Source organism: Anopheles ziemanni, chromosome X (genome assembly GCF_943734765.1).
Source record: "Anopheles ziemanni chromosome X, idAnoZiCoDA_A2_x.2, whole genome shotgun sequence".
Taxonomy (NCBI): Eukaryota; Metazoa; Arthropoda; class Insecta; order Diptera; family Culicidae; genus Anopheles; species Anopheles ziemanni.
Window position 1 is genome coordinate 16537531 of NC_080707.1, and position 25764 is coordinate 16563294.

General features: G+C 43.0%; 6 protein-coding genes across 7 annotated transcripts in view; 4 read left to right on the top strand and 2 right to left on the bottom strand.

Moving 5' to 3' along the window:
- LOC131291191 (uncharacterized) overlaps positions 1-2253 on the top strand; it is a 33012-nt gene extending 30759 nt beyond the window's left edge. Inside the window, exon 8 of the mRNA XM_058320381.1 lies at positions 991-2253. Within this exon, the coding sequence (XP_058176364.1) occupies positions 991-2122 (1132 nt within the window). The 3' untranslated portion in view covers positions 2123-2253. The remainder of the gene's footprint in view (positions 1-990) is intronic.
- Positions 2254-3335: 1082 nt separating this feature from the next.
- On the top strand, positions 3336-3994 carry LOC131291192 (geminin). The gene is made up of 3 exons (XM_058320382.1): positions 3336-3392; positions 3456-3562; positions 3640-3994. Exons 1-3 carry the CDS (start codon positions 3336-3338, stop codon positions 3992-3994), a joined length of 519 nt encoding a protein of 172 aa, XP_058176365.1.
- Positions 3995-5818: 1824 nt separating this feature from the next.
- Positions 5819-9130, top strand: LOC131290383 (probable nuclear transport factor 2). Of its 2 annotated transcripts, none has more exons than XM_058319536.1 (4): positions 5819-6123; positions 6328-6399; positions 6465-6563; positions 7252-7380. In XM_058319536.1, the coding sequence occupies exons 1-4, from the start codon at positions 6016-6018 to the stop codon at positions 7363-7365; spliced, it is 393 nt and encodes a 130-aa protein (XP_058175519.1). In that variant the 5' UTR covers positions 5819-6015; the 3' UTR covers positions 7366-7380. The 2 variants fall into 2 exon arrangements, with proteins under 2 accessions (XP_058175519.1, XP_058175518.1); XM_058319535.1 differs by lacking the exon at positions 7252-7380 and adding an exon at positions 8796-9130 and having other exon boundaries at positions 5831-6123.
- Positions 9131-9822: 692 nt separating this feature from the next.
- On the bottom strand, positions 9823-12514 carry LOC131290651 (uncharacterized). The gene is made up of 5 exons (XM_058319814.1): positions 12098-12514; positions 11817-12031; positions 11314-11757; positions 11018-11240; positions 9823-10929 (listed from the first exon to the last, which is right to left on the bottom strand). The coding sequence occupies exons 1-5, from the start codon at positions 12251-12253 to the stop codon at positions 10777-10779; spliced, it is 1191 nt and encodes a 396-aa protein (XP_058175797.1). The 5' UTR covers positions 12254-12514; the 3' UTR covers positions 9823-10776.
- A 508-nt stretch (positions 12515-13022) lies between these two features.
- On the top strand, positions 13023-14762 carry LOC131291461 (protein Notchless). Its single transcript, XM_058320677.1, has 3 exons — positions 13023-13232; positions 13312-14597; positions 14678-14762. Exons 1-3 carry the CDS (start codon positions 13074-13076, stop codon positions 14688-14690), a joined length of 1458 nt encoding a protein of 485 aa, XP_058176660.1. The 5' UTR covers positions 13023-13073; the 3' UTR covers positions 14691-14762.
- Positions 14700-15551, bottom strand: LOC131291463 (U6 snRNA phosphodiesterase 1). Its single transcript, XM_058320678.1, has 2 exons — positions 15320-15551; positions 14700-15258 (listed from the first exon to the last, which is right to left on the bottom strand). Exons 1-2 carry the CDS (start codon positions 15486-15488, stop codon positions 14720-14722), a joined length of 708 nt encoding a protein of 235 aa, XP_058176661.1. The 5' UTR covers positions 15489-15551; the 3' UTR covers positions 14700-14719.
- Between the last annotated feature and the right edge of the window lie 10213 nt (positions 15552-25764).

Sequence of the window (25764 nt, forward strand, 5' to 3'; positions counted from 1 at the left end):
ATGGTCTTGTCGTGATGTAGCGTTAACGCGAACTGTACAAATCCATTTTATTGCAGAGGATTTTTAGAACCTATGTGGTTGAAAATTTCGTCCAAATCGACACAAACTGTCAGTCAAGCCGAGGTGGACATCACGGCGGAAGACCCCTGCCAGGATTACTGGTTGTCTTTAGCGGAACATCGACGAATAGCACTAGAACAAACGTTGGCTGAAAACGCAGGTCTTCACATCACTGCATGTGAATTGCAAAGTCAAGTAGAAAAAAACAATGTCCTTAAAAGAGAACTGCAGAATGTTAATGACACGCTCATGGATTTGCTAGGGGACGATATTATGGACCCTACACGTGGTGAATGGGATCCGGTGGATGATAGTGGTGTTGTCCAAGGCAATGATTCATGCATGGAGTATTAGCTTATTTATATTTCTCTATTCTCAATTACTTTGGTGCCATCATCTTACGATATTCAGTTTCATTCAAACAAAAGAATTTATAACAGCGCGTTTCCTATCGAACTAGTTATGTCAAAACGCTCTGGATTTGAACTCCCACCAACAATCATACATGATTGTCTATTCTATGCAAAGTATGCACGTTGAAATGAGCATTACTACAATACATGCTATATTTCTTTTTTTTATATAATAAATAAGCGTTTGTTATACAAAGAGTCAAAGATACATCAGCCTGGTGAAGACATTGTTTATGTTAGGAACTATCGATAAACCGCTTAAAACGATAGCAATCATGAAAATGCACTTCATGTTCATTATCTTTGTAGCGTTACATGGTGCATGAGACTTATTCATGTGATGCTGGATAGTATCGTACGGAAACCTACCGGAAGTATTCGGCCCTGAAGGTCCGCCGTTTAGGGCTTAAGAGAGCAAATCTAAAAGGATCGATTGTTGCCTTGGATTAACGATTGAATCTCCCCGAAATATTCATGAGACACTGCTCTATTAAAATCGGGTTTCCTTTGCCTGCAGGTCCTTCAGCCAGCCGCCACAGAACGTCCACCACACGCTGGGCCGGTTCAGCAAGAGTACCAACCGCCTGCCAACGACGTCAGGTGGAGGAGGGCAGTACGAGCAAGAGCCGGGTTCAGCGTCGTACGCGAGCGAGCGACAACCGGCGAACGTCTACGCCGTCACCTCCCAGACTCTGCCGCGCAACGACCACCATCGACTTCAGCGCTCCCGACCGCTGCACTCGTCCACGATCAACGTGTCGATAGTCAACACTGTCAGCCAGGGTCCGGCACAGAAGTCGACGCCGTTGGCGAACACCGGCCCGGTGAAACCGGCGCGCACCTACAAGGCCCTCAACCGAAGCAAGTCGTTTAACGTGCACGGCCTGAACGGCACAAACGATCCTAGTCCGATCTACCTGGAGAAGCTGGGCCGCGGGCAGCCCACCTCCGGCGGTGGTGGGGGCGGGCTTTATCGCCCCTCCTTCCCGCACGAGCCGGGCTCGGGGGGACAGCCGGCCCCTAGGGACGCGTCGGTGCAGCTAAAGAGCCCCTCCATCGTGAACCTGATCAGCCGGAGTACGCGCGACCTGACGCAGGCTGGGCAGTACGAGGACGGGCTAGCGGGCAACCGGGTGCTCGAATACTATCCGGGTGGCGCCGCGGAATCACCGTCCGGCAACACGCTGGACAAGAAGAACGTATTCCTGCGTAACCTGCAGAACCGTGCCCCGGAGCTCTACCGAACGCTGCACGGTGTCGAGGCCGGCAACGGCTCTTCCTCGCCGTCGAAGGAGTACCTCGGGACGTACATCACACGCGAACAGGAGCATCTGCTCGGATCGCGCTCGCCGGCCACACTCAACAAGGACACCGCGAGCATCGCGCGCCGTGGCAGCTCCAGCACCGAGGACTACCCGGACGGGTACGGTGCTTCGCCTGCCGGCGCTTCTACCGGCACAAAGAAACACTTCTATCGGAAACCCGGCCGCGGCCTGCCGGTGGTCGAGACGGGTGAGGTACACACCACCACGACTAGTCGCTACCGAGGAGATTCGGGCCTGAAGTACCAGGATGTGCACTGTGGACCAAACATCAGTGGCAACGGTACCGTCGACGGCGTGGTCATCGAGCTGCGCAGTAACTCCTAAGTCTGGAATGCTGGCGCTCAGAATAAAAACCAACTAATCGCGGTTCTTCTGCAAAACCTTGTGCCACAAACAGCGGATGATGCCCGTTCAACACCCTCTTAACACCTCTGCATTGATTCGTATGGGTCTGCCCACGCAAGCGATACGTTTTTTTAATTTTAATCGATTACTTTTAACGCGTTTTCCTCAAAATAACAACTCTAAAGTACTGATAATCTTCGCATTTGTTTCTCTATTCATATCTCAATCTGATGACAAAAGGTTTGCAACCGATGGTTGTTCTTCCAACAAACTATTTTTCTTCTGATATTACAAATAACAAGATCAGACCTAACCACGTTCGAACATACGCTTTACGAAGTGCAAGATAAGTTTATGAAATGTCTATCAAACTGAACTGTTACTTAACGATATCCAAATAAGGTAAGAAGGACATTTGTTAAAACATCTTTGTGCAGCATTTCGCATTGGCTTGCCCTTTCCATCGGACTCCTCCGTGACCGAAAAAGTTACAAATGCAAACAATGTAAACATGAAATTGTAAATAAAAATTAGTTAAAAAGTAAATAGAAGTATGCTTTTAAATCAAATATTGCACAGTTTTTCAAACATAAAAGGATAAAGCAAGCCGCAGGAGCATCATACGAACATGAAGCTGTAAGTTTTGTAGTTACACAATATTGTAACTTTTTGTGAGAACAAAAAGCGAGTGTTCAGACCTGATCTCTTACCTGAATACTGTTTTATGACAAAATCCTTATCTCGTAAGGATCTCTTTAAATCATTAAACTATAGTTTAATATATATATTAATAACACCATTGTGCGTTCACAGTCGGGAGAACCAAGATTTATTTAATGAAATCAGCTAGTAGGCAAAAACATACCTTGGTTCGAGACCAGCAAGAAGATTAGAAGAAATCGAAATACATCAGGCTTTGTTTGTGAGTCCTTTGAACATTATTTCAATTCTTTCGGGCTGATGTCTAAAGATAACAGGCTTTATTTAACAGAAATTAAATCTAATTTTCATCATGGCGAACAATCTGTCAACGAGCACCTTAGATATAATTATCTTACGCAGGAAGACAGCAGGCCTGTCAGTCGTGCATCAGTTGTCAACCGTATTGGACGCCGTCAGTTTATTGTGAAGAGACATTTGGAGGGAAAATCAAGCAGTTCTTGTCTTGTCCTGTGCGGTACAATTTACCAAAATGAGTGCTTCATCGACAGCCATCATAATACCCGAGGATTCGTCGGCGGAACAAGAGGTAGGCAATCTAAAAGAACGCTAGGAAACAGCTCTCTTAACTGTATGCTAACACTCTTTCTAGGAAATCAAGAAATCATCTCGTATGATGCTAAAAGAACGAGACTTTAACACACTGAAGGAAAACATGCAACACGGAAGTTTTCCTGCTAACGCAAGGTCCATCTTAAAGTATGTATTTCTAGATTTATCATGGTCTTGTCGTGATGTAGCGTTAACGTGTCCTATACAACTCCATTTTATTGCAGGGGACCTTCAGAACCTAAACGGTCGAAAATGGTGGCCTCCAAATCGACACAAACTGCCAGTCAAGCCGAGATGGACATCACAGCCGAAAACCCCAGCGAGAATTACTGGATGTCTGTAGCGGAGCAGCGACGAATAGCACTAGGAGAAGCGTTGGCTGAAAACGCAGATCTTCACATCACTGTATCTAGATTGCAAAGTGTTCTAGAAAAAACCAACACCCTTAACAGAGAGCTGCAAGAGGCTATTGACACGCTCACGGAGTTGCTAACGGACGATGAAGTTAAACGAGGTGAATCGGATCCAGTGGATGATAGTGGTGTTGTCCAAGGCAATGATTCATGCTTCGAGCATTAGCTTATTAATATTTTTCCATTCTCAATTACTTTGTTACCATCATCATCTTACGATATTCAGTTTCATTCAAACAAAAGAACTTTGCTGTTAGCGCGTTTCCTAGCGAACTAGTTATATCAAAGCGGTCTGGATTTGAACTCCCATCAACAATCATATTTGATGCTCTTTGCTTTGCAAAGTTTGCAAATTGAAATGAGCATTACTTCTATTGCTACATTCTATATTTCTTGATTTGATATAATAAATAATTGATTGTTTTTCAAATATACATCAGCCTGGTGAAGATATTGTTTATGTTAGGTACTATGTATAAAGCGATAGAAACGATAGCAATCATGAAAATGCACTTCATGTTCATTATCTTTGTAGCGTTACATGGTGCATGAGACTTATTCATGTGATGCTGGATAGTATCGTACGGAAGCCTGGCAACATGTAATTTGCAATTTCCGGTACCTTTCTTCGCTATGAAAGAATTAGTCAATACATCACTTTCGATCAGTGAGTGGCCTCGGACTGCTTTGTTGATGTGTTGTAGTTGTGAAATTGATCGGAAGTGCCTTCTTATTCTCCCAATGAATGAGAGTGAAAACAAATGGGTGGATACGAATTCATTACTTCTATCAAGCGTTCTTTGAACAACGCGGCTCTAAGCGAACTAGTTGTATTAAAGCGTTCTATGTTTAAATACCAAGGATTATTGATATAATTGATCCTATATTTCTTTATTTGATGGAATAAATAAGTGTTTGTCATTGAGAGATACATCAGCCTGATGAATGGTATAGGTTATGTTAAGAATTGTCTAGAAACCGCTTGGAACGATGGCAATCATGGTAATATTGCACTTCATCTTTACTATCTTTGTAGCGGTACATGGGGCCGTTGCAATAGAGACAACGGCAGCAAGGTTCGTGCCGTTGATTCATGTAATGCTGGATAATATCGTTCGGGAGCGAATTGCCGAATTGCGAACGACATGACAAACAATATGCAATTTCCGGTACTTTCTTCGCGATGAAGCGATTATTCACTGCATCATGCTCGGTGGCCTCGGTCTGCTTAGATGATGGATTGAAGTTGTGAATTTGATCATTATTCATCTTGCTGGTCTCTGCCTGGAAAGAGGAGCACGTAAATACATACACGTAAGACATGGAGAATCAAACAACTCATCACATCACTCTACCTTTTCACCATATTTGTGTTACGCTTGTTTAACATAATCGAAAGCCTACTGTTTCTCTCCGTTTCGAAGTTTGTGAAAACAAATGCCTCGAAAAAAAATACATTTATTAGTGCAGCTGTCAATGTCGTTTACGGGGACATGTTTGAAACATGATGTGCGATGTGCACATTTCCCAGACGGCAGTGCATGCATATCAAAGTGTTCATTCATTATCAGCGATTACAAAAAGCAAAAATATTTTCCATTTTACAAAGCATTTCTAACTAGTTAAATAGTTTCATTGTCAAATGTGCCTACCCCGACTTGTATGGGGATATATTCAGCAAACAGTTGTGTACTATATATACTGCCGGAAACTCAAGATGAATATAAAAATAGATGGTGGAATCACAGCCTCTTCTTGGCAAGGATATTGAATTGGTGGCTTTGGTATCGCTTACATAAGAAAATCCTTCACGTTTACAAAAAGCAAGAACAATTAAATACTTCTTCATGAAATGACTGTGCAAAAATTATTCGAAAAACTGCTTTTTGCCCAAGGGTCCCAGAGCAAAGTAAAACTTTGAAGGGAATATAACTTCGTTCCAGTGATCTTGACTTGACTTCTTCTCAGCCATAGTTGAACCTTGCTGCGGACTGCTAGGTAGCTTGGCTTGACTGACATTTAATGGTCAAATTTTTCAGCTCCCTGCTAAAACATACATCTTCCGGCATCAGTGGGCAGTAGCGAGAGATTCCAATCGCTAAATAGCTGTGCATTTCAGTTGATGTCGATCCGTCTGTAGAAAAAGACAGTTTTTCGGGTAGCGTTTGTTGTTGTTGAGTTTAAAACATGGCTTTAAATCCACAATACGAAGAAATCGGTAAAGGGTTCGTCACCCAATACTATGCCTTATTTGATGACTCAGCTAGTCGACCGCAATTGGTTAATTTATACAACGTAAGTTTTCAAAAATCGGTATCGTCCATCCTTCTGCTGTAGTCTGGCTCGCAAGGGGCCATCGATGCTCAGCCGAATGTTGTACGATTGCAGCCCGTACATAACCTCATATAGTTCGGTGTTGCAAAGTGGCGTGTGTTTCCTATTTCGGCTTAAAACAGTTGCTTCCGATAACTTCATTCTCAATCAATCTTCCACTCGTAGGCCGAGCTCTCCTTTATGACATTCGAAGGGCAACAAATACAAGGTGCAGCTAAAATTTTGGAAAAACTTCAGGTAAGCAACCTACGCTTCTTTCGTATATCCCTGCTTCAACGCTGCAATATTCTTATTCCATACAGAGCCTTACCTTCCAAAATATCAGCCGTGTACTGACCGCAGTGGACTCGCAACCCATGTTTGACGGAGGAATCTTAATCAATGTCCTAGGAAGATTGCAAGTAAGTATGCAAAATAACGATATCTGATGGTTTTAGAATAGTCAAGATGCACATACACGCTTGTCTCCCCCGGTCTGCCAAGACGCACCACACATGCATCTCATCTCCCTGATGCCGCAACCTTTTCATCCGCAGGGTGCCCCTCACTCGAATAGAATATTACTTTCAACTTATTTCTTCGATCAAACACATATCAAATAATGAACTGAACGTTAGTTCTTATAATCCATACCATTCCTATCACAATGTATGACATTGAATATGCTCTCAATATTCGTTAAGTGGGTGGTTGGATTGATTGGACATTCTCATCTCAAAGGAAAGTGAATCCATTTGAAAGCTATTCCAGCCTTTACGGATAGAAACGGTTTCCCAAAACAATAGGATAAATACTCTTTCAATTAGGCGCAACATTCCTGGATAACCTGGATGAAGCTAAAATTAATGTCAGGCATCGTATCCTTGCTACACGGGCCTAACACAATATTCATAAAAAAGGGCGATGAATTTTCTTATAGATTTTCATGTCTAATTATTTTCTTTTGTATTTGTCTTCACAACTTCTCTTTTCATTGTTGTGCCGGGTGCGTTCGGTGAACCGCATATCCTGCCTACATTTTGCATCACGCCGTCAAATGGAAATTGTGCCGAACCATCGACGATTGGGTTGATTTTCTTACAATCGTAGACCGATGAAGATCAACCGCTGGCTTACACACAGACTTTTGTTTTGAAACCGATCGGTACAAGCTTTTTCGTGCAGCACGATATTTTTCGGCTTGCGCTTCATGATATGGCATAGTGACGTCTTTCATTTCCTTTTGAGTTTATTTCGGAGGAACTTTTGTGTTTCTAGTTTTAATTTGATGTCAATATCTACAACAAATTGATGTTGCAACTTTAAATACTGCAACGCAGAGTGTTGTTCGTCGCACAACGATCATATGGAAATCAAAATAAATTTTACATTTTGTTGTTAAAGTAATAAAGAGACGGTTGACCATATACGTTTCAGCAATTTTATTGCAACACTCTAGCGATTTTAATGCATCAAGTCTCGCACAATATTTAACAAGAACGGCACAGTTTTTTCGTAATGATTCGATAGCAGGCACCAGTTTCCGTTGACGGTAGATGCATTTGAGACTCAATTTAAGTATTCAAGGTTGGTACCGACTGCATTTACACTGCCCTGCCTTCAGTATTTTCTATCCTAAACCCTAATGCGACAAACATGCAGCGATTGCCGTTTTCGATACAAACAGTTGCGTACATGTTTTGCTTGCCTTTGCGTCGTGTTAACGGACTACAATATTCCTTTTTGCCGATTTGCTTCCGTCACTTAACATGTATACTAATTACTAGCTCGAAGCCCCGGCGAAGCTCGGGGAGGAAAAATGTGACTAAAGTTTTTATTATTGGTTCATTTTCTATGCTACATTCAGATTGCCTACAGACATATTAGTAGCTGTAATATCGCGCGGAAATTTTCTTTCATCAATAGTCTAGGGGGCTAAGTGCATGGGTGTTGTTCCGGAGGATCGGAGTTTGAATCTAGGCTAGGAAAAACTTTTTTGTTGACGTTTGTAAAATTTTTTTTCATGGTTTTTTTTAGATATGTAATGTACTTTTTCAAATCCGATCCTATTTTGATACATAGATTTCAAATTATCATAACCATTATTAAATTAACAGCTTGGTGGTTCAATTTATTCACATAGCCATATATACCTGTATTTTCCCTACGCTATACCCTCGTACATCTGGTGTACTGGTAGTGGTGCTCGAGCCTTGTCTCAGAGGTTTGGTGTTCGAATCCCGAATGGAAAAATCTTTTATAGTACGAAATAAAAATTTTCTTCAAAATCTACGTTTGCCATTCAAGTAGCGCTATTTCCTCACTGTTTCTAACTTGTGCTATGGTTCCTCGGCAAGACTACGGCTTCGCTCTTGGTAAACCCGTGTTCGAGTCCCGTTTCCACTTAGAGTCAGATTGTAAAAAGGCATGCTTCACGTGCACTGTAAAAATGTAGGGTTTATTGCCTCATCTCATCACGGGACTTTGAAACTGAGATTTATAAAAATAAAGATTTCCGTGTATTCGTTTCGTACGTTTGGTATTACAAGCGATGCTATGTTTGGCATGGAAACGTTTATATAACTCTGCTCTGTCCCATGCGCTCACGACCGGTTGAAGTGAACTAACTTACCCGTTTGTTTTTCCTTTTCCAGTGCGACGACGATCCGCCACACGCGTACTCTCAGACGTTTGTGTTGAAACCACTCGGAACTTCGTTCTTCTGTGCGCACGATATTTTCCGCCTTAACATTCACAACACGGCATAAACGAACGGCGGGGAAGATTTAAAGCTGCCACATCATTAAATTAGTTTGGAAATTAAAATTTTGCAACTTTAAGCCCATTTACGTTAATATGAATTGAATTGAAATTGAAATGTCTAGTAGGACCCATAAATATCAGGGAATGCCGAAGACGGTTACGACACCACGATGCAGTGAGGAGCTCTTATGATTTTACAATAAACAATGCTTTATTAATAATCCAGCATTCAACGACTCTGATTCGTCGCGCATCCGCGCGTGTTTGCTTTCGGATATTTGCTGACAAGCCTGGTATCGAAAAGCTATCCGGATCCATGGTATGGTTTTACACTAAATTATTCTTTATTTATGTACGGGTAAACAAGTCATTGTTAGATTATCAGATTAATCTTTGATCAGATTCGAAACATGGCTGCACGACGACATGCGCGTCGAGAAATAAGCTTCCTTGAACTCTCCCCGGGGTAGAAATGTTTGCAGGGCAATATATTTATCCACCGAGCGGTAAATTGAAAAGAAAAACCAAATCGATTTCACTTGCTTAAGTACGCTGTGTTGTGTGTGGCTTTCGAATCTCGCTACCATGTAGCTCGAGGGGATGGTTGGTTGGTTCAGCGTATTTCAGTAACTGTTCATTTATTCTGTTTGCTATATGCTTGTTTATATAGTGTAGAACAGCTGTCGGTGATCGGTGCCATTCTGGCAGCAGTTTTCGGCGACCCCCAGTAGCCGTAATTCGATGGTTTTAATCAAAAGGAACACAGGCCGTTCATGCGAACGAACATTCGATTTAAAATCAGAATAAAAAAAAAACGAACCATTCGCAGCAGCGTGCGTATGTCAGCCCAGGACGAAGTGGCATCGGTGTGTATGTTAGCGCATGCAAACCCGAGCGCCAATGGTTCTTTTTCCGAGCAACAAATAATGTTAATTCAAACCACTGCGATTTACCGCGTTCACAAACAAAAATAAGTAGCTGCTGATACAACTACGCACAAAAACGAAAAACTCTGGCTCTCCAAACTCATCAGAAATAAATTCTATACTAATGTACCTAATACTAGAAGTTACTCTTGGCATTAAAAGTCGAGCTTATTTTATATCAGGCATCAATAGCACTAAAACGTATTGTAAAAAAAAGTTCAATATCACAATCAATTTACAGAGGATTTTGGGACTACCGGGACTACCTTATTTAGTTAGCTGGATCCGTTTTGAAATTCGAAACGAGTGGAAACAATTCATGTTACTTTCGAGCTCTTATTTTTTTTAATTCCGCTTGAACGAAAAGGTAAACCATTGAACTTCCGGTGTTTGTTTGTTTTGCAATATATATATATATATATATGTTTTCCTCACAACCTTCACAACTCGGAGGTGCACCGTTAGAGGGCATTTTGTCTTCAATTGCCTAGCGAAATGAAGTGTCTCTCTGCACCACATAGATCGCAAATTAAGCAAGAAACGCAAAAAAAGGAAAATAAAACGAGTGCGTCTTGGGGAAAACAAGTAACGTCTTGAGTACTAGTATGGCGATTCGAAATTCGAAGAATGGTAGCATAGTTCATAGTTATATTAGCAGTGCCTTTCTAAAGTAGTCATGCTTTTGTTTGTCTTGCCTGTTCTGTTTTAAAGTTAAACCTCTGAAGTGTTACGTCGTGCACAAAGGCATTTTAAAGTTTGCCGTTCGCGCGATTTCTAAGATACCACTAGCGTGTTTTACTGTTACTTGCTTTTTTGCATTAGCTTACACCTGGGGGGCGCGTGGCATATCGGAAGATTTTCACAAATCTCATCTTATACTCTACACCATTCGACGACCGAAGCGCACGGTGCCTTTTCCACGATGATGCTGCGACGATGGGCGCGTTTACTTGCGGTTTTTGAACGATCGCTGCGTAAAGCCTTTCAGCGACCGCATGGCCATGGCCCGGTTGAAGTGGCGCGTGGCCTTGTGCTCGACTTCTTGGTTGTTCTGGCTTCCTTCGTTGGAAGAGAGAATCACGTACAGGACGCACATAACCTGCAAAAAAAAAGAGACCAATCGAATGCGGTTCCGGTTAGCTGGGAGAAATCGCAAACACGACAACCTAACCCCACGCACGCCGTACCAAGAATATAATGATGATAATTGTGAAGATGTGCAGCGACGAGGCCGAAATGTTCTCCACATCGGCGATGGCCTTCTTGATGGGCTCGTACTGGGGGTAGAGCTCCAGTGCCTGGCGTAAGTGATTGACCGACTCTTGGAAATGGCCATACGCCTTAAAGATTTCCCCCAGCGTGAAGTACTGCCGCCAGGCACTACGATCTCTCGGTTGCACCTCCAGCGACCTGGCGGAGAAGAAAATGTTCAACATCAGCCACGGTAGAGTTCCCAGCCCTCCTCTTCCGTCTCCGTACGTACCGTCGCGTAAGATGAATGGCATCGTCTAGGTATTGCAGGTTGAACAAAACCCGCGCCAGGTTCAGCAGCACTTCGGCGTTCGTGGGAGCAATCGCCAGCGCCTTGCGGAAGCACTCAATCGAATGGCGCGCATCGCCCTTTATTCGCCAAAAGTTGCCAATCTGGTTGTAGAGCTGCAACGAGCGTGGCTTTTCGCTTTTTGCCTTACGAAGGCGTCGCTCCAGCGCATCGATGTCGAAGTTTTTCAGCGACTTGGGACCTTTCTTTTTCAGAAACAGATATGCCACCTCCGGCTCCGGCACGATTGGATGGCTGTACCGCTGCGCGACACCAATCAAATCATCGTAGTAGGTGAAGTTGACCGGTTTACCACAATCGAGAACGTCCGTTTCCGCTTCCGTGCCACTCTTGGGTCCGCTGGCATTGGGGCCACTACTGGATGAGCTGGAAAATGGGAATGCATTTGGTTCGTTTTTTTTGAGACTGCAACGCACAAAACTTACTCTTTTGGTAAGTTCACTATAACATTGTCCCGCGATTGCCGCCTCCAAGTGTTCTCCCGGTAGTTAGCTGCCGTCGAGGTGATTATGTAGAATGTTGAACCGTCATCTTCCGCATCGACGTACTGGTGCACGTACTCTTCGCCATTGTGCTCGCCTGTGCTGTAGTCGTTGTCATCGGTTGCGACTCGGTTGCTAGCCACGCGGGAGTCTGTGCCCTGCAAATATCAGACAATCAGCTTAAAATCTACGACGAAAATCGTGTTGCCCGTGAAAGGTGATACCTGAAGGTTACAGTCGCTATCGGACGCAACACTGACGATTTTGCCCTCGTCCGGATTCAGCTTCCACAGAGTGGAGGTACGCGAGTTTGTGGATAACACTTGAATACATAGAATGTACAGCAAGCTGAAGCACACACTCGCCTTGCTCTCGGTCATGACGGATTCTTTCTGCTGTATATCACTGAATATTGTTTTTCAACCCGATTCTTCGCAATGCTTAACAACGTCGCTGCGTCGGACAGCTTATCATGGCAGGCAGGCAGGCAGGTCTCCTATTATCACGCACAATTGTTTTGAAACGCAAACACTGGGCACAATATTACCCAAGATAAGCAATCCACATCGCTAATGTTTTCTTGGATCTGCGTGGGTAAATCAAACTGTGTGAAAATTTTGCTGGAAGTCTTCTTCCCTATTTTTTTTGTTTTGACGATTTGTCAGACATTTTGACACATAACAGCGCACTAGAGGTGGGCAGTCTTGTTGTTCGTACTTTCAATGCATTTTTTGCATTATTTTTTCTCCGATGAAATCTACACTTTTGTGTGATTTAAGGAAAACAAAAGAAATTATCAAAACTAGTGTAGTCAGGACGCTTTTTACGACATGGATAGAACAATAGAACAATCCGAGGCAATGTACTGAAACCCTGATTCGGAACCATATACCGATCCCATCGCAGTTCCGGTTAAACATGATTTCGGAACATGTTTGCAAACTATTTAGAACAGTTTTTTGTTTAGCAATAAATTATTATAATAAATTTACACTAGTGTAAAGTAAAATCAATTAAATACTTAAAAGCATCTTTTTGATTCCAAGTGATCAACTCGGTGTGTAGCACAATTTTTAAGGAACTGTCACATTCTTATACCTTCGATATTGTATGATGTTTACATGAAACGCGAGACAACGCTGTCAATACGAAGCACGTGCGATTGGATCGTTGTTTTGCGTTAAAATAAACGAAGCCAAAATGGAAACGATGGAGGAAGACGAAATAAATTCGGTTACGCGAACCGTACAGGCCCGGTTTGTGTCCGATGCGGGAGAAGAGGCTGGCCCACCGGTAACATTGCCGATCGAATTGGAGAAGGACCAGCTGGAACAGATTTGCAATGCATTGTTCAAAAATGTAAGTACTGGTGTTTAAACTCTGCTTTGTAAAAGGAATTTTTTCAACTTACCACGTTGTTTGCTACACACAATCGCAGGAGGAACCCACGCCGTACTTGTTTTTCGTTGAGGAAAAAGAGATTAAGGAATCCATCGAAAAGACTATCGATTTGAAGAAGCTAAACATCGAAGATGTGCTCGATATCGTCTACCAACCGCAAGCTGTGTTCCGGGTACGTCCCGTTACACGCTGCACAAGCACTATGCCGGGCCACGCAGAGGCCGTCATCTCGCTTGCCTTCAGCCCGAACAGTATGCACCTTGCCAGCGGCTCGGGTGACAAAACGCTGCGGCTTTGGGATTTGAATACCGAAACTCCACACTACACCTGCACCGGACACCGGCAATGGGTGATGTGTGTCGCCTGGTCGCCCGATTCACTGAAGATTGCGTCCGCGTGCAAAGCGGGCGAAATTCGCATCTGGAGCCCGGACACTGGCAAGCAGCTGGGCCGCCCGCTGGTGGGTCACAAGAAATGGATCAGTTCGCTGTCCTGGGAACCGTATCATCGGAACGCCGAGTGCCGCTTTCTGGCCAGCGCCGGCAACGATAATGATGCACGCATCTGGGATGTGGTTCTAGGACAGTGCGTGAAGGTGATCGCGGGACATACCGCTGCAGTGACGGCCGTCCGCTGGGGTGGTGCCGGTCTGCTGTACACCTCGTCGCGGGATCGAACTATCAAAATGTGGCGCGCTGAAGACGGTGTGCTGTGTAAAACCTTCACCGGTCACGCGCACTGGGTGAACAATCTGGCGCTCAACACCGACTACGTGCTGCGGACTGGCCCGTTTCATCCGGTGATGGACAAGAGCCAAATGTACGGTGGAATTGACACCGCAGACAAAGCCGCACTCCAACAGATGGCCCTGGCGCGGTACGAAAAGGTGTGTCCGGATGGCGTCGAGTCGTTGGTATCGTGCTCGGATGATTTTACGCTGTACCTGTGGAAAGCGGACCAGAAAAATTTCATCACACGCATGACCGGCCACCAGAACGTGGTGAATGATGTGAAATATTCGCCGGACGTGAAGCTGATTGCGTCCGCCTCGTTCGACAAGTCAATACGGTTGTGGAATGCGTCAGATGGACGGTTTATATGTGCGCTTCGTGGGCACGTTCAGGCCGTGTACACCGTGGCTTGGTCGGCCGACTCGCGACTGGTGCTCAGCGGTAGCAGGGATTCCACGCTGAAGGTGTGGAGCGTCAAGGAGCGAAAACTGGCACAGGAACTGCCGGGTCATGGAGATGAAGTTTACGGTGTCGACTGGGCGCCAGATGGATCACGAGTTGCCTCCGGCGGAAAGGATAAAGTATTGAAACTGTAAGTAATTCCGTTCAGATGACGCTGATGATTTATTGTGATCTAACTGTCTAACCTTATTTTCGTTTCCTTTCTTTCAGCTGGGCATATTAAATTCTCCAATCGAACACATTCTTTCCTTTTCAAGCAAGCTGGAAATAAAACGTTTTATTGCCACACTTGAAACTAAGTTTTCCTACTGGCTTATTCATTTCACCGTACTCCTCTTCGTACACCTGTTCGAATACATCCGTCAGTGCCGGCAAATGTGCACGAATTTCCTCCTCTCTGTCGTCCAAGCACCACAAAATGCTCACGTGGAAAGAACGTTGCGTGTAGAATTTAGGCAATTTATACTGCTCCATGCACTCGTCCAAGCTGGTGACGAGTGTCTCCAGCGTATCACAGCAGGAAGGGGCAACGCGCACGCCAAGGAACGTGCGGGTTCGCTCTTCGTTCACGTACACTTCTAGACCATCATATTCTAGGCGGAAATTTTTCTGCACGGTCAGCAGCTCCTGTAAGTTGTCGACCAGCGATGCGATATTATGGTGGTGGATGGTGAAGGTTTTGGTAAGGCTCAGGTGCAGGTGGTCCACAAGCCGGAAGTCGATAGTTGTACCCGTATCTAGGAAGGTTTTGCACTCCTGCTGTATGCCGCGTAGGCCATCAATATGACTACCTAAAATTGAAAAACATTTTAATTCAATTGCATTTGCGGCTTCCGCATATGTTGTACTTACAATCAACGAAAACATAGCTTGCCCATATACCGCGCTCGTGCGGGAACGACCGTTTTCGACCGTCATGCTTTGTACTATCGTTCAGCTCGCTTTCGTCCGTATTGCTTACCACCGTCAAGGCAGGCGAAGGCAGTTTTGCGGTACAGCCAGGTTTTGGTGTTGAATTCATTTTTGCTCCGTTTTCACACCACTATTCCGATGAAAAGCAGAAGATGGTAATGTACGCCGTTCTCCCAGCTTCTGAAACCGTTGGTATTTGCACGAAACCGTTCCGATTTTGCCGGCTGTGTTTTGTTTACGTTTGCTATGGCATGCGTAGACGGAGTCAACAATTGAGGTAGACTCGCCGACCAAGTCAACTGTCAACCTTAGGGCTCAATCCGACGAAACGCGAAACCCGAAAAGACCGTTGCAATCCATTTTTCTTTGAGGTTTGAGAAACACAGCACACATTACAGTAACATATTACATTACTTCACAAACTTTTACTCTCCTCTACTCGATTTTTACTCATTCACAACATGTCTTGTTTTTGCATTTTGTTGACAGTTGGCAAAGCCACGTGCTAAAAAAGTTTTATAATGCGAGTTATGACATCGACGTTTAGACTCACCGTGGTAATTTTTTATTGCTTCTGTTTCCATAACTATGTTCCAATGATTATGCTTGTACTACTGTACTTTCATTTCTTCGCATTATTTAACACTAGAATACATTGCTTTGGAATTTTGCCAGAATGCTTTTTAGGGGTCATTTTGAACCCTATTTTCAAAATGAATGAAGCAGATGAAGAAATGCATCGAAAGAACAAAACCGTTAAAAGATAGTCAACAAATATACTGAAAAGTAACAGTTTACGGATTTGAAAAATCGTCAAAAATAGTGAAGTTATAGCATTTTAAAGTATAGGTGTCAAAATGACTTCTGAAAAGCATTCTAGGGATAGTCAAGTTGCTTTTCAGAATTGGTAGAACACCGTTTTAGATGTAGCTTTGGATTTTAAGAAAGAGCCGTTTTCGAGATTAAAGTTGAAAATTGCGTTGGGGTCAAAATCACACCTATTTGTATTTTAGTGTTAAGAATCGCAGCTTCAACAGTTCTAGAGTTAGACGGAATCTCGAAATAGACGGAAAAATTTGTTTGCAAAATTTTAAGGAAAACTAAAAGGTGTCTTGGTGTGTCAAAGTATGCAGCGCTCAAGTAAAGCAGATAAATCATACGATTGGGGGCGCTTTAACATAATTTAAAACAGAACCTACCGTGAAATGATGGATCGCCGTTTAATTGAGTGAATCAATTAAACGCTACTCCCGCTCCCCAACTCGCCGTGCGAGTCAAAGTGGTCGCATTTAGTACACCGCTTAGAAGGGTATGAGGGGGCGGAGTAAACTGGTCTCCCTAATGGTACTTATGGAGCAGAAAACGTTGATCAGATTTGTACACAATTGCCCGGGCATCCGATAGCTCGTGTGGGCACATTCCAGCGTGCCTTTCCCTGCCACGTTGCAGCCAGTTTGCTTTCATAATTCAATTCAATTACGATGCACAATAACTTGGGACTGGGCTGGAGCTTCCGGCGCCGGCCAGCGTCCAGCGGGATGCGTCCTGGGGGGAGGGGAGATTGCTTCAATTACCACCCCCCAACTATAAGAAAGTGACAATCCGGACGTACAACTAACTTACGTTACGGTTTGCCTTTCATCCGCCGGCTTCGCTGGCCCCGAAGTGAGGATGAAGATCTATGTTCCATCTCAGGAGGAACTTTGTGTTCAGTCTCTTCCCTCCCCCCTTCTCCTGCCATGGTTTAGAAGAAGTTGCCGCTGCCGCCGTTCAGTTAGCAGTTCCGCTCTGGAACTCCCCAGAAGACTTTGGGGTGCGGGAAGTGGTCAAAATGTGATTACTTGATTTGATTTACTTGTGCGCTTCCATCGAGTCGGCCACCGTCGCTTAACTTTTGCCTACCGTGCCATGTAATGCCATGTTGCATCTGCTTTTTGATTCCATCGATTCCCGGCTGTTGGTGAACTGTTAAGGGCGACTCCTCCACGCGGACAAAGCTGTTTGAAGACTAAACACAAAACCGAGAAGCTCCTAATGGTTTCTTCTCAAAACCGTTAAAGTTCTTTTCGCGAACTCAAGTGTACATAGTCCGAAAGTTTTATAGCTAGGACTTTAATTTTAGAACAACGATAGACATGGTTTTCGTGCTAGAACTGTAGTAGGTTGGATAATTCATATGCCTGATAGATGTACGCTGACTGACTTGTGGACCCGAAAACCCTTACCGAGTGGATAAACGAATGATGATGTTGATGACTCCCAACCCCTGTAGACATCTCGGATGGCCTACTTCGCCGAAACTCACAGCGAGACGCTCGCGGGCTTCGGAGGAGTGGAACATAAACCCGCCTCTGCCGGTGACAGTTGTCCATCGTAACGGTTGGTGAATACTGTCCAACTTTCTCCGAGCGCAAGAAGCGCCATCCCCGTGTCCGTGTGGCGTCATTAAGTGCACTTGGGGAGGTAATTTTGCATGACAATGTGAGTCCCAGCGCCGCACGGGTTGTGTTTGCCTTTCCAATTGGAGGTCGTTGCTGGAAAGAGCAATGCAAGTACCGCACGATGCGATGAGATATACAGCTCCGATCGCTTATCTTCCTATGCGCCGAGAGCACACTGGACACTGCTGACCTCTTGACGACGATGTTTCCGGTTCCTTTCAGATGCGAACGACTCCTACGGACGACGCCCTTGTGTGTACCATTTCGGAGGTAGGACCGACGACGATGGACTAAGTTTCGATTCTTATCTCCTGCCAGCTGCATGCTGTCTGCTGTTGACTGCTCGCCAATAAACACCCAATCCTCTCGCTGACAAACATTGAAACAAATCATGTCCAGGAACGTGGTCGACCACGAACTGAGCTTAGCTTTGTCGATTTTAGGCTCCCAGATAGACCAAGAACTTGTGAATGGAGTGGATTAATTCTTGGTAAACTTTGTCTAAACTCCCCAAATCGCTCGTAACTTTCGCAACGACAAAGAAGATGATTTCAAACAAAACAAATGAAAACTGCATGCGCCAAATTTACTCGCTTTAATATTTCTCCTCCATTTAATAACTAAAATAAATTGATTACCTTCTTTGGATAGTACAGTTTTATAACTCGAAGTGGTTCATGAAAATTGTCAATATGCATTGAAGTCAATATGAATCTTTTATTTAAAGTAATCAAATTTAAAACGCTAGTATTTATTTGTCATCTTGTTTTTTTTTCACAATGAATTGTTTATCATCTTGGATGTGATTGTTTTCTAACTCAAAAGGATTTTCTGAAAATGGGAAAAGAGCTCTTCAGATTTCAACATTTGATTGCCAAGCGTTATTTGAACATATTTTTAGTACAGTCATTTTTGATGAAATTTGATTATAAACTAAATATCTAAACTTGTTTTTAAATCAAGAACATGTAGCTTATATACTAATAAGCTACACAAAGGGAAGTTTTTTCAACATCTACAGCCTACAACTATATTAGTGCGATACTATATTCGTGGCATGTACCGGATTGCCTGTAGCTCACTATATAGGTCATTGGCTGTCAGCTTGTTAAATTTGTTGATAAAAAATAAATTGCGGGACTTGGTTTTTAACAAACAACAAATAGACTTAGCTTCGATAAGCCTACATTTTTGCAATACTATATTGGTTTCGTGTTAAGATCAGAATTGCCTGTCACTCACTATGTGGGTGTTGACACGTTCACTGCCGAGCATTTTTAGAATATTTGTACAATCATTTTTGATGAAATTTGGTTATAAAACAAATAATGAGACTTGTTTTTCAGCAAATAACAAATAGACCAAGCATTCTTGAGCATAAATATGTACATTTACCGTAGCCTACCATTACAATAGTGTAATAATATATGACTTACGTGATGAGTTCGGAATTGCCTGTCATCCACCATGAGGGTCTTTGGCAGTGAACGTGTTAAACAAGTTAGAAGTGTTTTAATTTATGTGTGTGCTCCTTGTTCACTTTGTTTTCCTTTTGAACTTTGGGGTTTCAATTCTTTCAATAACTAAAATAAACGTCATATTTTCTTGGCCACTAGTAGGTTTTCTCCCATGGCCAGCATGTAGTTGTACAATGTGGGCTTCGTACAAAACCGCTATATGTCGGGCAAAGTTAGACAAAACGTGTTTCGCACGTTTCTGCATCCGTACGCTTGTCCCTTTCAACGTGGCTATAAAATTCCTTCGCACGTTTCCCGATGTCGGTGCGTTTCCCATACCTCCCGACCTCCCTTTGGCCCGGTGTTGGGTGGATATTTGTGCGTTTTGTTCTGCTTTAGCAGGATAGCGAAAGGGACGTGCGTGTTTTTCTTTTTCCTCCCGGCGACGGCATGAACGATAAGCTTAATTTAATCTCGAGCACATAATCTCCTGAACAAGGGCTCGATAAGAGCCCTGTTGACGTGTTTACCGGTCCGAATTGGTCTCCGCAATCCAGCGTAGCGTTCTCCTTGCTGTCTTGAGCGTTTCGGCTGGGTTGGTTGTATTTTTTTCCTTTCTGTCTGAGGGCCTCTCTCTGCTGAGGGGACGGGAAGCGCACGCAATCAGTTGGGCTTGGCTAGGTGTGAAACACAATTTAACGCTCGTGCCGGGGAGGGGGAAAGGAAGCTCGACCTCATTTTCCTCCCTTGGCCAAATCTCGGTGGCTGTTTTCCAATGCCTTTATGTCTCCCCGAGCACGTGTTTGTTTTTCATCTAGCCGGAAAACCAACGGCAGCGCACCGTACGCTATATAACGCTGGTGAAGTGATTCTTTTACCTCCCCCCAACCGCCCACCGGGGGCGGAAATTATTTGACCTTCCGAGGCGCGCGTGTGTGTGAGTTTTAAAGCGATAATTAGACAAGTTGTTTTTTGCCTTTTTTTCCTCGTGGAACGGGTAGATGTTGTCAACCGGTTTCACAAGGAAGTTGACTGAGGTTGGAGTGTTTGGAAAGTTTCACTTAACATTCATAGCTTCGCGTGCATGTTGTTCGCTATTTTCGCACGATAGCAGATTATTTATTATTTTGATGGTAAAACGTTACTCTTAGAACCCGAGCTTAACCTTGAACAATGCTTTTCTTGTCTTTCGCGCAGATATAGAGCTAATTTTTGCCCCATTATTGAAAAAACACCTTTAATTCTATCCTTAAAGCTTCCATTTTTGACGTAAAGCATCATGTCTCTAAGGTAACCAGATTTGTCTTTACCCCATAAATTTATCCCTTGTGGCTGTCTATATTAGTATCAGAGTTCTTTTTTGTGCCTTTTAAAAAACTCTTTTATTTCGCATGATCTTAAACATGTTTGTTTACATTAAGATTTATGTTTGAATTATCTATAAAAAAGCAAGAAAGGCACAATTGTTAACAAAATAAAAGTAAACTCGGGAATACTAAAATAGGAAAATATACTATTGTGATGATTTTGAATTGAGCAGCCAAGAACCTAGTCGGAAAATCGGTTTAAACTATAACTGATGGTTGAATGTTTTAACAGATTCGACTTTGGCTGCCGTTTTGTTTGATTGGAACAAAAAAAGTATTTGAATGATTGAAACGGCTGGGGCAACCTTTATTTCGCATGAAATCACTTATATTAAAATCTACAAAATTTTTTACATTGAACTATTTGCAACAAATGTGTTAGTATACTTTTGTAATGGCATCTCCCAGATTGATTTATATAAGTTCGTTATAAATGTAAGCGGTATATGCAAAAGAGATACTTTCAAGACAGAAATGGCTCGCTTTATTTAAAAATTGCTGCTTTAAAGACAAAAACCCTTAAAGACTGTATTCTTTTAGATCACATTAAATGTTACATATCACTTTTATATTAGTTGAATTTGGCTTTCAATAAACTAAGTTACATGCCAAGAGTAGTTGTGAATGTTTTTCGCAATGTGTGCGGTTTGTTTATATTATTTCGTCAACTACTGGGCGCCTCCATCGTGTGGAAAATTAAGTATCAAACAAGTACAATAGTTATGAAATAAAATAAAACTGTTCCAGAAAAAAAGCAACATCAAATAATCGATTCGATATCGTTCGATTGTTTGTTACTTTCCCCTTTCTTGCAATGTCCAATGGAAGAACCTGTAAACCGCTGAAGAAAGTGAATTAAATGTATGCCACGCGTGCCCGATCAGCGATTTTCCCTCCCGTCCGTGACTTTCTGATGGGTATGTGTTTGTGTGTGTGTGCACGTTATCCTACTGGTTGGTTCGACGAGATCATGGAATGCTTTATTTGGCCTCGTTACTCACGGCTAACATCCGCCGTTTTCGCGAAACCTTTCGCTCGTTTTCACCACACCCCTCCCCGCCCCCGTCCCCGCCCGGTCAATGCGCTTCGGCAGCAAAGTTGCCGGCATTAGGGAGGGGGCAACGATTTCCTTCGCTGACAGTAATTAAGTGCCGAATGTGTGTATGTGCTAAGTGAATTAAGACTGCCGGGCGGAGAACGCTGGCGATGGACAAAAAAATGATGAAAAACGGAACCATTTCGCTTGCGCATCCGGTCCATGGGTCCGCTTTTCTCCCTCACTGGACATCGAATTTCGGGACTTTCGGTAGGCTGGACCATCCGCGGTGGTCGGACGCGTGCTGAATCTGTAAAGGTATGCTGCTAGCCTTCCCCTTGCCATACAGGGTTTTTATGGTTATTTCGGAGCATAGATGTTTCGAAAAAGTTGAAGAAATATACCAAATAATAATAAAATCGATGCACACAGTATATAGGGAAACATTTAATTTTCTGTTCAATTTTAATAAGAACGTCTTGAATGAAACTGTAGGAAATGAAGAAGTGAACTTACGGACAATTCCTGAATTTCTAAACGTTGAAATCGTTTAATACAAGCACACCAAAGCAAAACGTTTCCTTAAAAATCATATTCTCTTTCATTTGGTTTTCAGTACATTCATCGAAAGTCCCGTAGCAAACAGCAAAAAAATACACAACATCTACCCATAATTAATAACGTTCGTTGCGCTGTAATTAAAATTTATTCCACCTCGCAACAGAAAACATTCATCTGCTCCTTGCTTGGTTGGCCGAAAAGGCCGAAATCGAGCAGCATTATTTGTGTGCATTGTTTTTTGTCTGCCTTTTTTTTTTGCAGTGCCCACGCATACAATGCTAGGCGTGGACGATGCCGGATTCTGCTCAGGTGCGAACGCTTCTGATGACGACTAATGACCGGAGCGGATGCACACGTAAGCATTTTCGCTGTTTGCCAAATTTGTGGTAGCCCGTGAGGGGAACATGGGGAGACCAAAACGCTCGGCTTGGTGATGTTCTGCGCGGGGGTGAAGGGAAGGAGGGGAGGGCAAATAAATCGGCCCGCCGGTTGGTGTAATAAAATTTTATTATCTTCCCTTCGCCACCGCTGTGTGGCGAGTAATAAATTATTTTTAAATATCAGATACAGTGCTGTTTGCTTCTTCGCTTGTTTATGGAATCGGCAGGTTGGGCAGGATAGTGCTACCGCCACCTGTTTACATCTGCCAATTGGCTCGAAAACGTGAAACCTTTGCCTTACTTACAACAAAGGCAACCTTCGAGAGCGTTTGATAAAAGAACCAACCAAGTTGCATGCAAGTGTCACTAAATCATTATGAACATTATGAACGCTAGAAAGTTATTTCTTTTCAGCAAAATTATGGTTATCGACACATTTACTTCCGATACCCCGCTGGGATTGCAATTCTGCCTTCGAGCTCCCGGTCATGTCGACATCGACATCCACATCTTGTGCGCTGCACAGAAATCCAATTAAAACTAACGCCCGATGTGTATCACTTCACCGAACAAGTCGTTGTCAACGGTACATTGGGGCTAATTTTCTCATCTCTCCTCGTTCCCGTGGGGAACGTCGTTGGAGTCCCTTTTGGTGTCCTCCGTGTTACGCCAGCAGATGGTTCGCCTGCTAACACACCGTAATTTTCCACACAATAATTTTTATTGCTTTGATTCCGACCACTGAGCAACCGGGCGGAAGTTGTAATGGCGTCGCGCTGGATCCGGACGTCTCCTGTGACTAAGAGGAGACTGTCAACGCAAAGACCAGCCCGTGGGTGTGATGAAGATTAGTTTTTTCTTTCGTCAATTTGTTTGCTTAATGCTCACGTCCCGTTGCATACTGTGGTTGTAGAGAACGTTGCCGTTTTTCGACGTTAATACAGCAACGCAGGGTTCGACAGACCTTTTCCCGAGCGTCCAGTGTCCAGTGCTTGGCTTGGGAAGTATCATCTCAACCTCTTCAGGTTCCCAAGCTCGCCACAAATGCGTACTTGAGGTTCGCTGGCTTTCGGTTTGCGACGGTTCCGGCCGGAACACAGTTAGTTGCCAACACCTGGCCCGTTACAAACCTCTTAGCCGTCACTACGTCTCCACAACTGCCAATCACTTTCTCGTTATTGCCATTCGTTCCGTTCCTCGAAATCGAAATCGGAACCGACAAATGATAATGACGATCTTGAAAACAACTTTTTGCATCATCTCGCGCCGCATGGCCCGCGTGCCAGCGGTTGCTTTGTTTTATCTCTGGCTTTTATCGGTTCCCTTCCGCTGCCCCGCCGTGCCGTGGGAGGTGAACTGCGGTGGAAAAACTTTTCCAATATCCACGCCGTCCGAGCGGAAACCCGGAGCGCGATCCGCCAAGTGCGGTGAGTTGCAATTGATGATTGGAAATTATGATATTCGTGGCAGTTCACCGCGGTTTGTCATCACGCAACATTTATGGTTGGGAAATGTGGCAAAGAAGAAAGCAAAAATGTAAAGAAACTAAACACTCAAGAATGAATATCCATGCTCTATGTTTAATTATCTAAAAATTATTTATAATAACCAGAGGTTACACAAAGGTCGCAGATTGTCCCACTGTGCACTTGTGTACAAGTTTTAAATGCTTTTCGGAATAATTTTTCCTCGATCCAATTAAAAAACAACGTTGATCAACTGCCACATCGTCTGCTTCAAAGTAAAAGTAACGAGAGTCAGACAAAACAAATACCTACAAGCTTCGACAGCTTTACCAGAAGAGAGTAAACCCCGTTTTCCAATAAGACACTTGTACAAGACCTTATGAGAAGTAAAATTTTCATCTTTGTTAATACCTGTTCACCAAATGAATAATATTTATTACTTTATACTTGAAAAATCATATAGACACTCAATTTAAAACGAACAACACTAGTTCGTGGATCATTTCGTGGAAATCGTGGAAAACTGTTTTCAAAAGTATGGCAAACCCTGATAGATATAATTATGATAGTAAATCTTTATTTCTATTCGTTTAGTTCATATTATGCAAAAACGCGATGCGCAAATACAGATGGGATAGTCAAACCTTGTTTACATTTGAGGTATGTTTGTCTCGACTGTTCTGTTACTCGATAGATTCTTCTTATAGCTTGAAAGATATTGTAATACTGATTGCATACGGGACTATCTTTTCATAATTTCTTGTTCTATGGACTACAGAGACTGGTTCCTGGCATAAATTTTTAGAGAATACAGCAAAATTACCTACAAGGCTTGACGACTGCTTGACCTTTGAGTTAAATCCAGGTTGTTACTAATTTTACTCCTTTTCTTGACATTACGACCGTCGGACTCTCTAATTGTCATTGTTACTGATCAAATCTCTTCAATTTAAGAAATTATTTTAAGACTTAAACAATTTGTGTTTAGATTTCATGTCCATCATGATAGTATACGTTTGCAAACTGGGTACCCATCAAATTTCAAAGAATGGTGATGAATTTGATGTTCATAAATGTAAGGAGATTAAAACACAGCGTAATGTGATGAGAATGGTACTTCTTATGATCGTGAAAGTTCGGGAAACCGTTAAACCCACCATCACCCATTTTTTAGCGGGTTTTCAGGTGCCCACGCTCTAGCTCAGGGGTCGGCATTAAAGTGTTTGCCGGATACCTTCAACGATGACTTAATGTCCATTTTGAATGGAGGATTAACTTTCTAAATAGTGAAATTTCATAAAAAAAATATTTGGAATTGTATCGTTTAACTTTTTTAAACATTTTCATACTTATTTTCGTTTAATTTTGATGTTTTCAAACACATCAATTTTGTTTGTTGTTCTGTTCATTAATTTCTTCAATTGTACTTGAAATTAATCTTATCGTCACATTATTTTCAAGTACTTTGGATTTACTGGTGTGTTCTCATATATTATTTCGTAAGTGGTATGAAAATTGTATTCCTTAAATGTAGCTATTGCGCATGCAAAGTAAATAAGTTATTTTTGCCCGATTTCTGTTGAATCTCGCGAGGCTAGGAAATTGTAGAACAATCAAAAATGCAAGTAGGATAGAAAATGTCTAGCAAAAAGTTTAAGAGGAAGTCATCTGGTATTG

Bases quoted from the DNA above. Each gene is read 5' to 3' on its own strand.
- LOC131291461 (XM_058320677.1), top strand. From the start codon at position 13,074: ATGGAAACGATGGAGGAAGACGAAATAAATTCGGTTACGCGAACCGTA. The intron at 13,233-13,311 runs GTAAGTACTGGT...ACACAATCGCAG, and splicing joins GCAATGCATTGTTCAAAAAT to GAGGAACCCACGCCGTACTT.
- LOC131291192 (XM_058320382.1), top strand. From the start codon at position 3,336: ATGAGTGCTTCATCGACAGCCATCATAATACCCGAGGATTCGTCGGCG. The intron at 3,393-3,455 runs GTAGGCAATCTA...CACTCTTTCTAG, and splicing joins ATTCGTCGGCGGAACAAGAG to GAAATCAAGAAATCATCTCG. The intron at 3,563-3,639 runs GTATGTATTTCT...ATTTTATTGCAG, and splicing joins AACGCAAGGTCCATCTTAAA to GGGACCTTCAGAACCTAAAC.
- LOC131290383 (XM_058319536.1), top strand. From the start codon at position 6,016: ATGGCTTTAAATCCACAATACGAAGAAATCGGTAAAGGGTTCGTCACC. The intron at 6,400-6,464 runs GTAAGCAACCTA...TATTCCATACAG, and splicing joins AAATTTTGGAAAAACTTCAG to AGCCTTACCTTCCAAAATAT. The intron at 6,564-7,251 runs GTAAGTATGCAA...TTACAATCGTAG, and splicing joins ATGTCCTAGGAAGATTGCAA to ACCGATGAAGATCAACCGCT.
- LOC131291463 (XM_058320678.1), bottom strand. From the start codon at position 15,488: ATGAATTCAACACCAAAACCTGGCTGTACCGCAAAACTGCCTTCGCCT. The intron at 15,259-15,319 runs GTAAGTACAACA...TTTCAATTTTAG, and splicing joins AAGCTATGTTTTCGTTGATT to GTAGTCATATTGATGGCCTA.
- LOC131290651 (XM_058319814.1), bottom strand. From the start codon at position 12,253: ATGACCGAGAGCAAGGCGAGTGTGTGCTTCAGCTTGCTGTACATTCTA. The intron at 11,758-11,816 runs GTAAGTTTTGTG...CCCATTTTCCAG, and splicing joins ATAGTGAACTTACCAAAAGA to CTCATCCAGTAGTGGCCCCA. The intron at 10,930-11,017 runs GTACGGCGTGCG...TTTTTTTTGCAG, and splicing joins TTATCATCATTATATTCTTG to GTTATGTGCGTCCTGTACGT.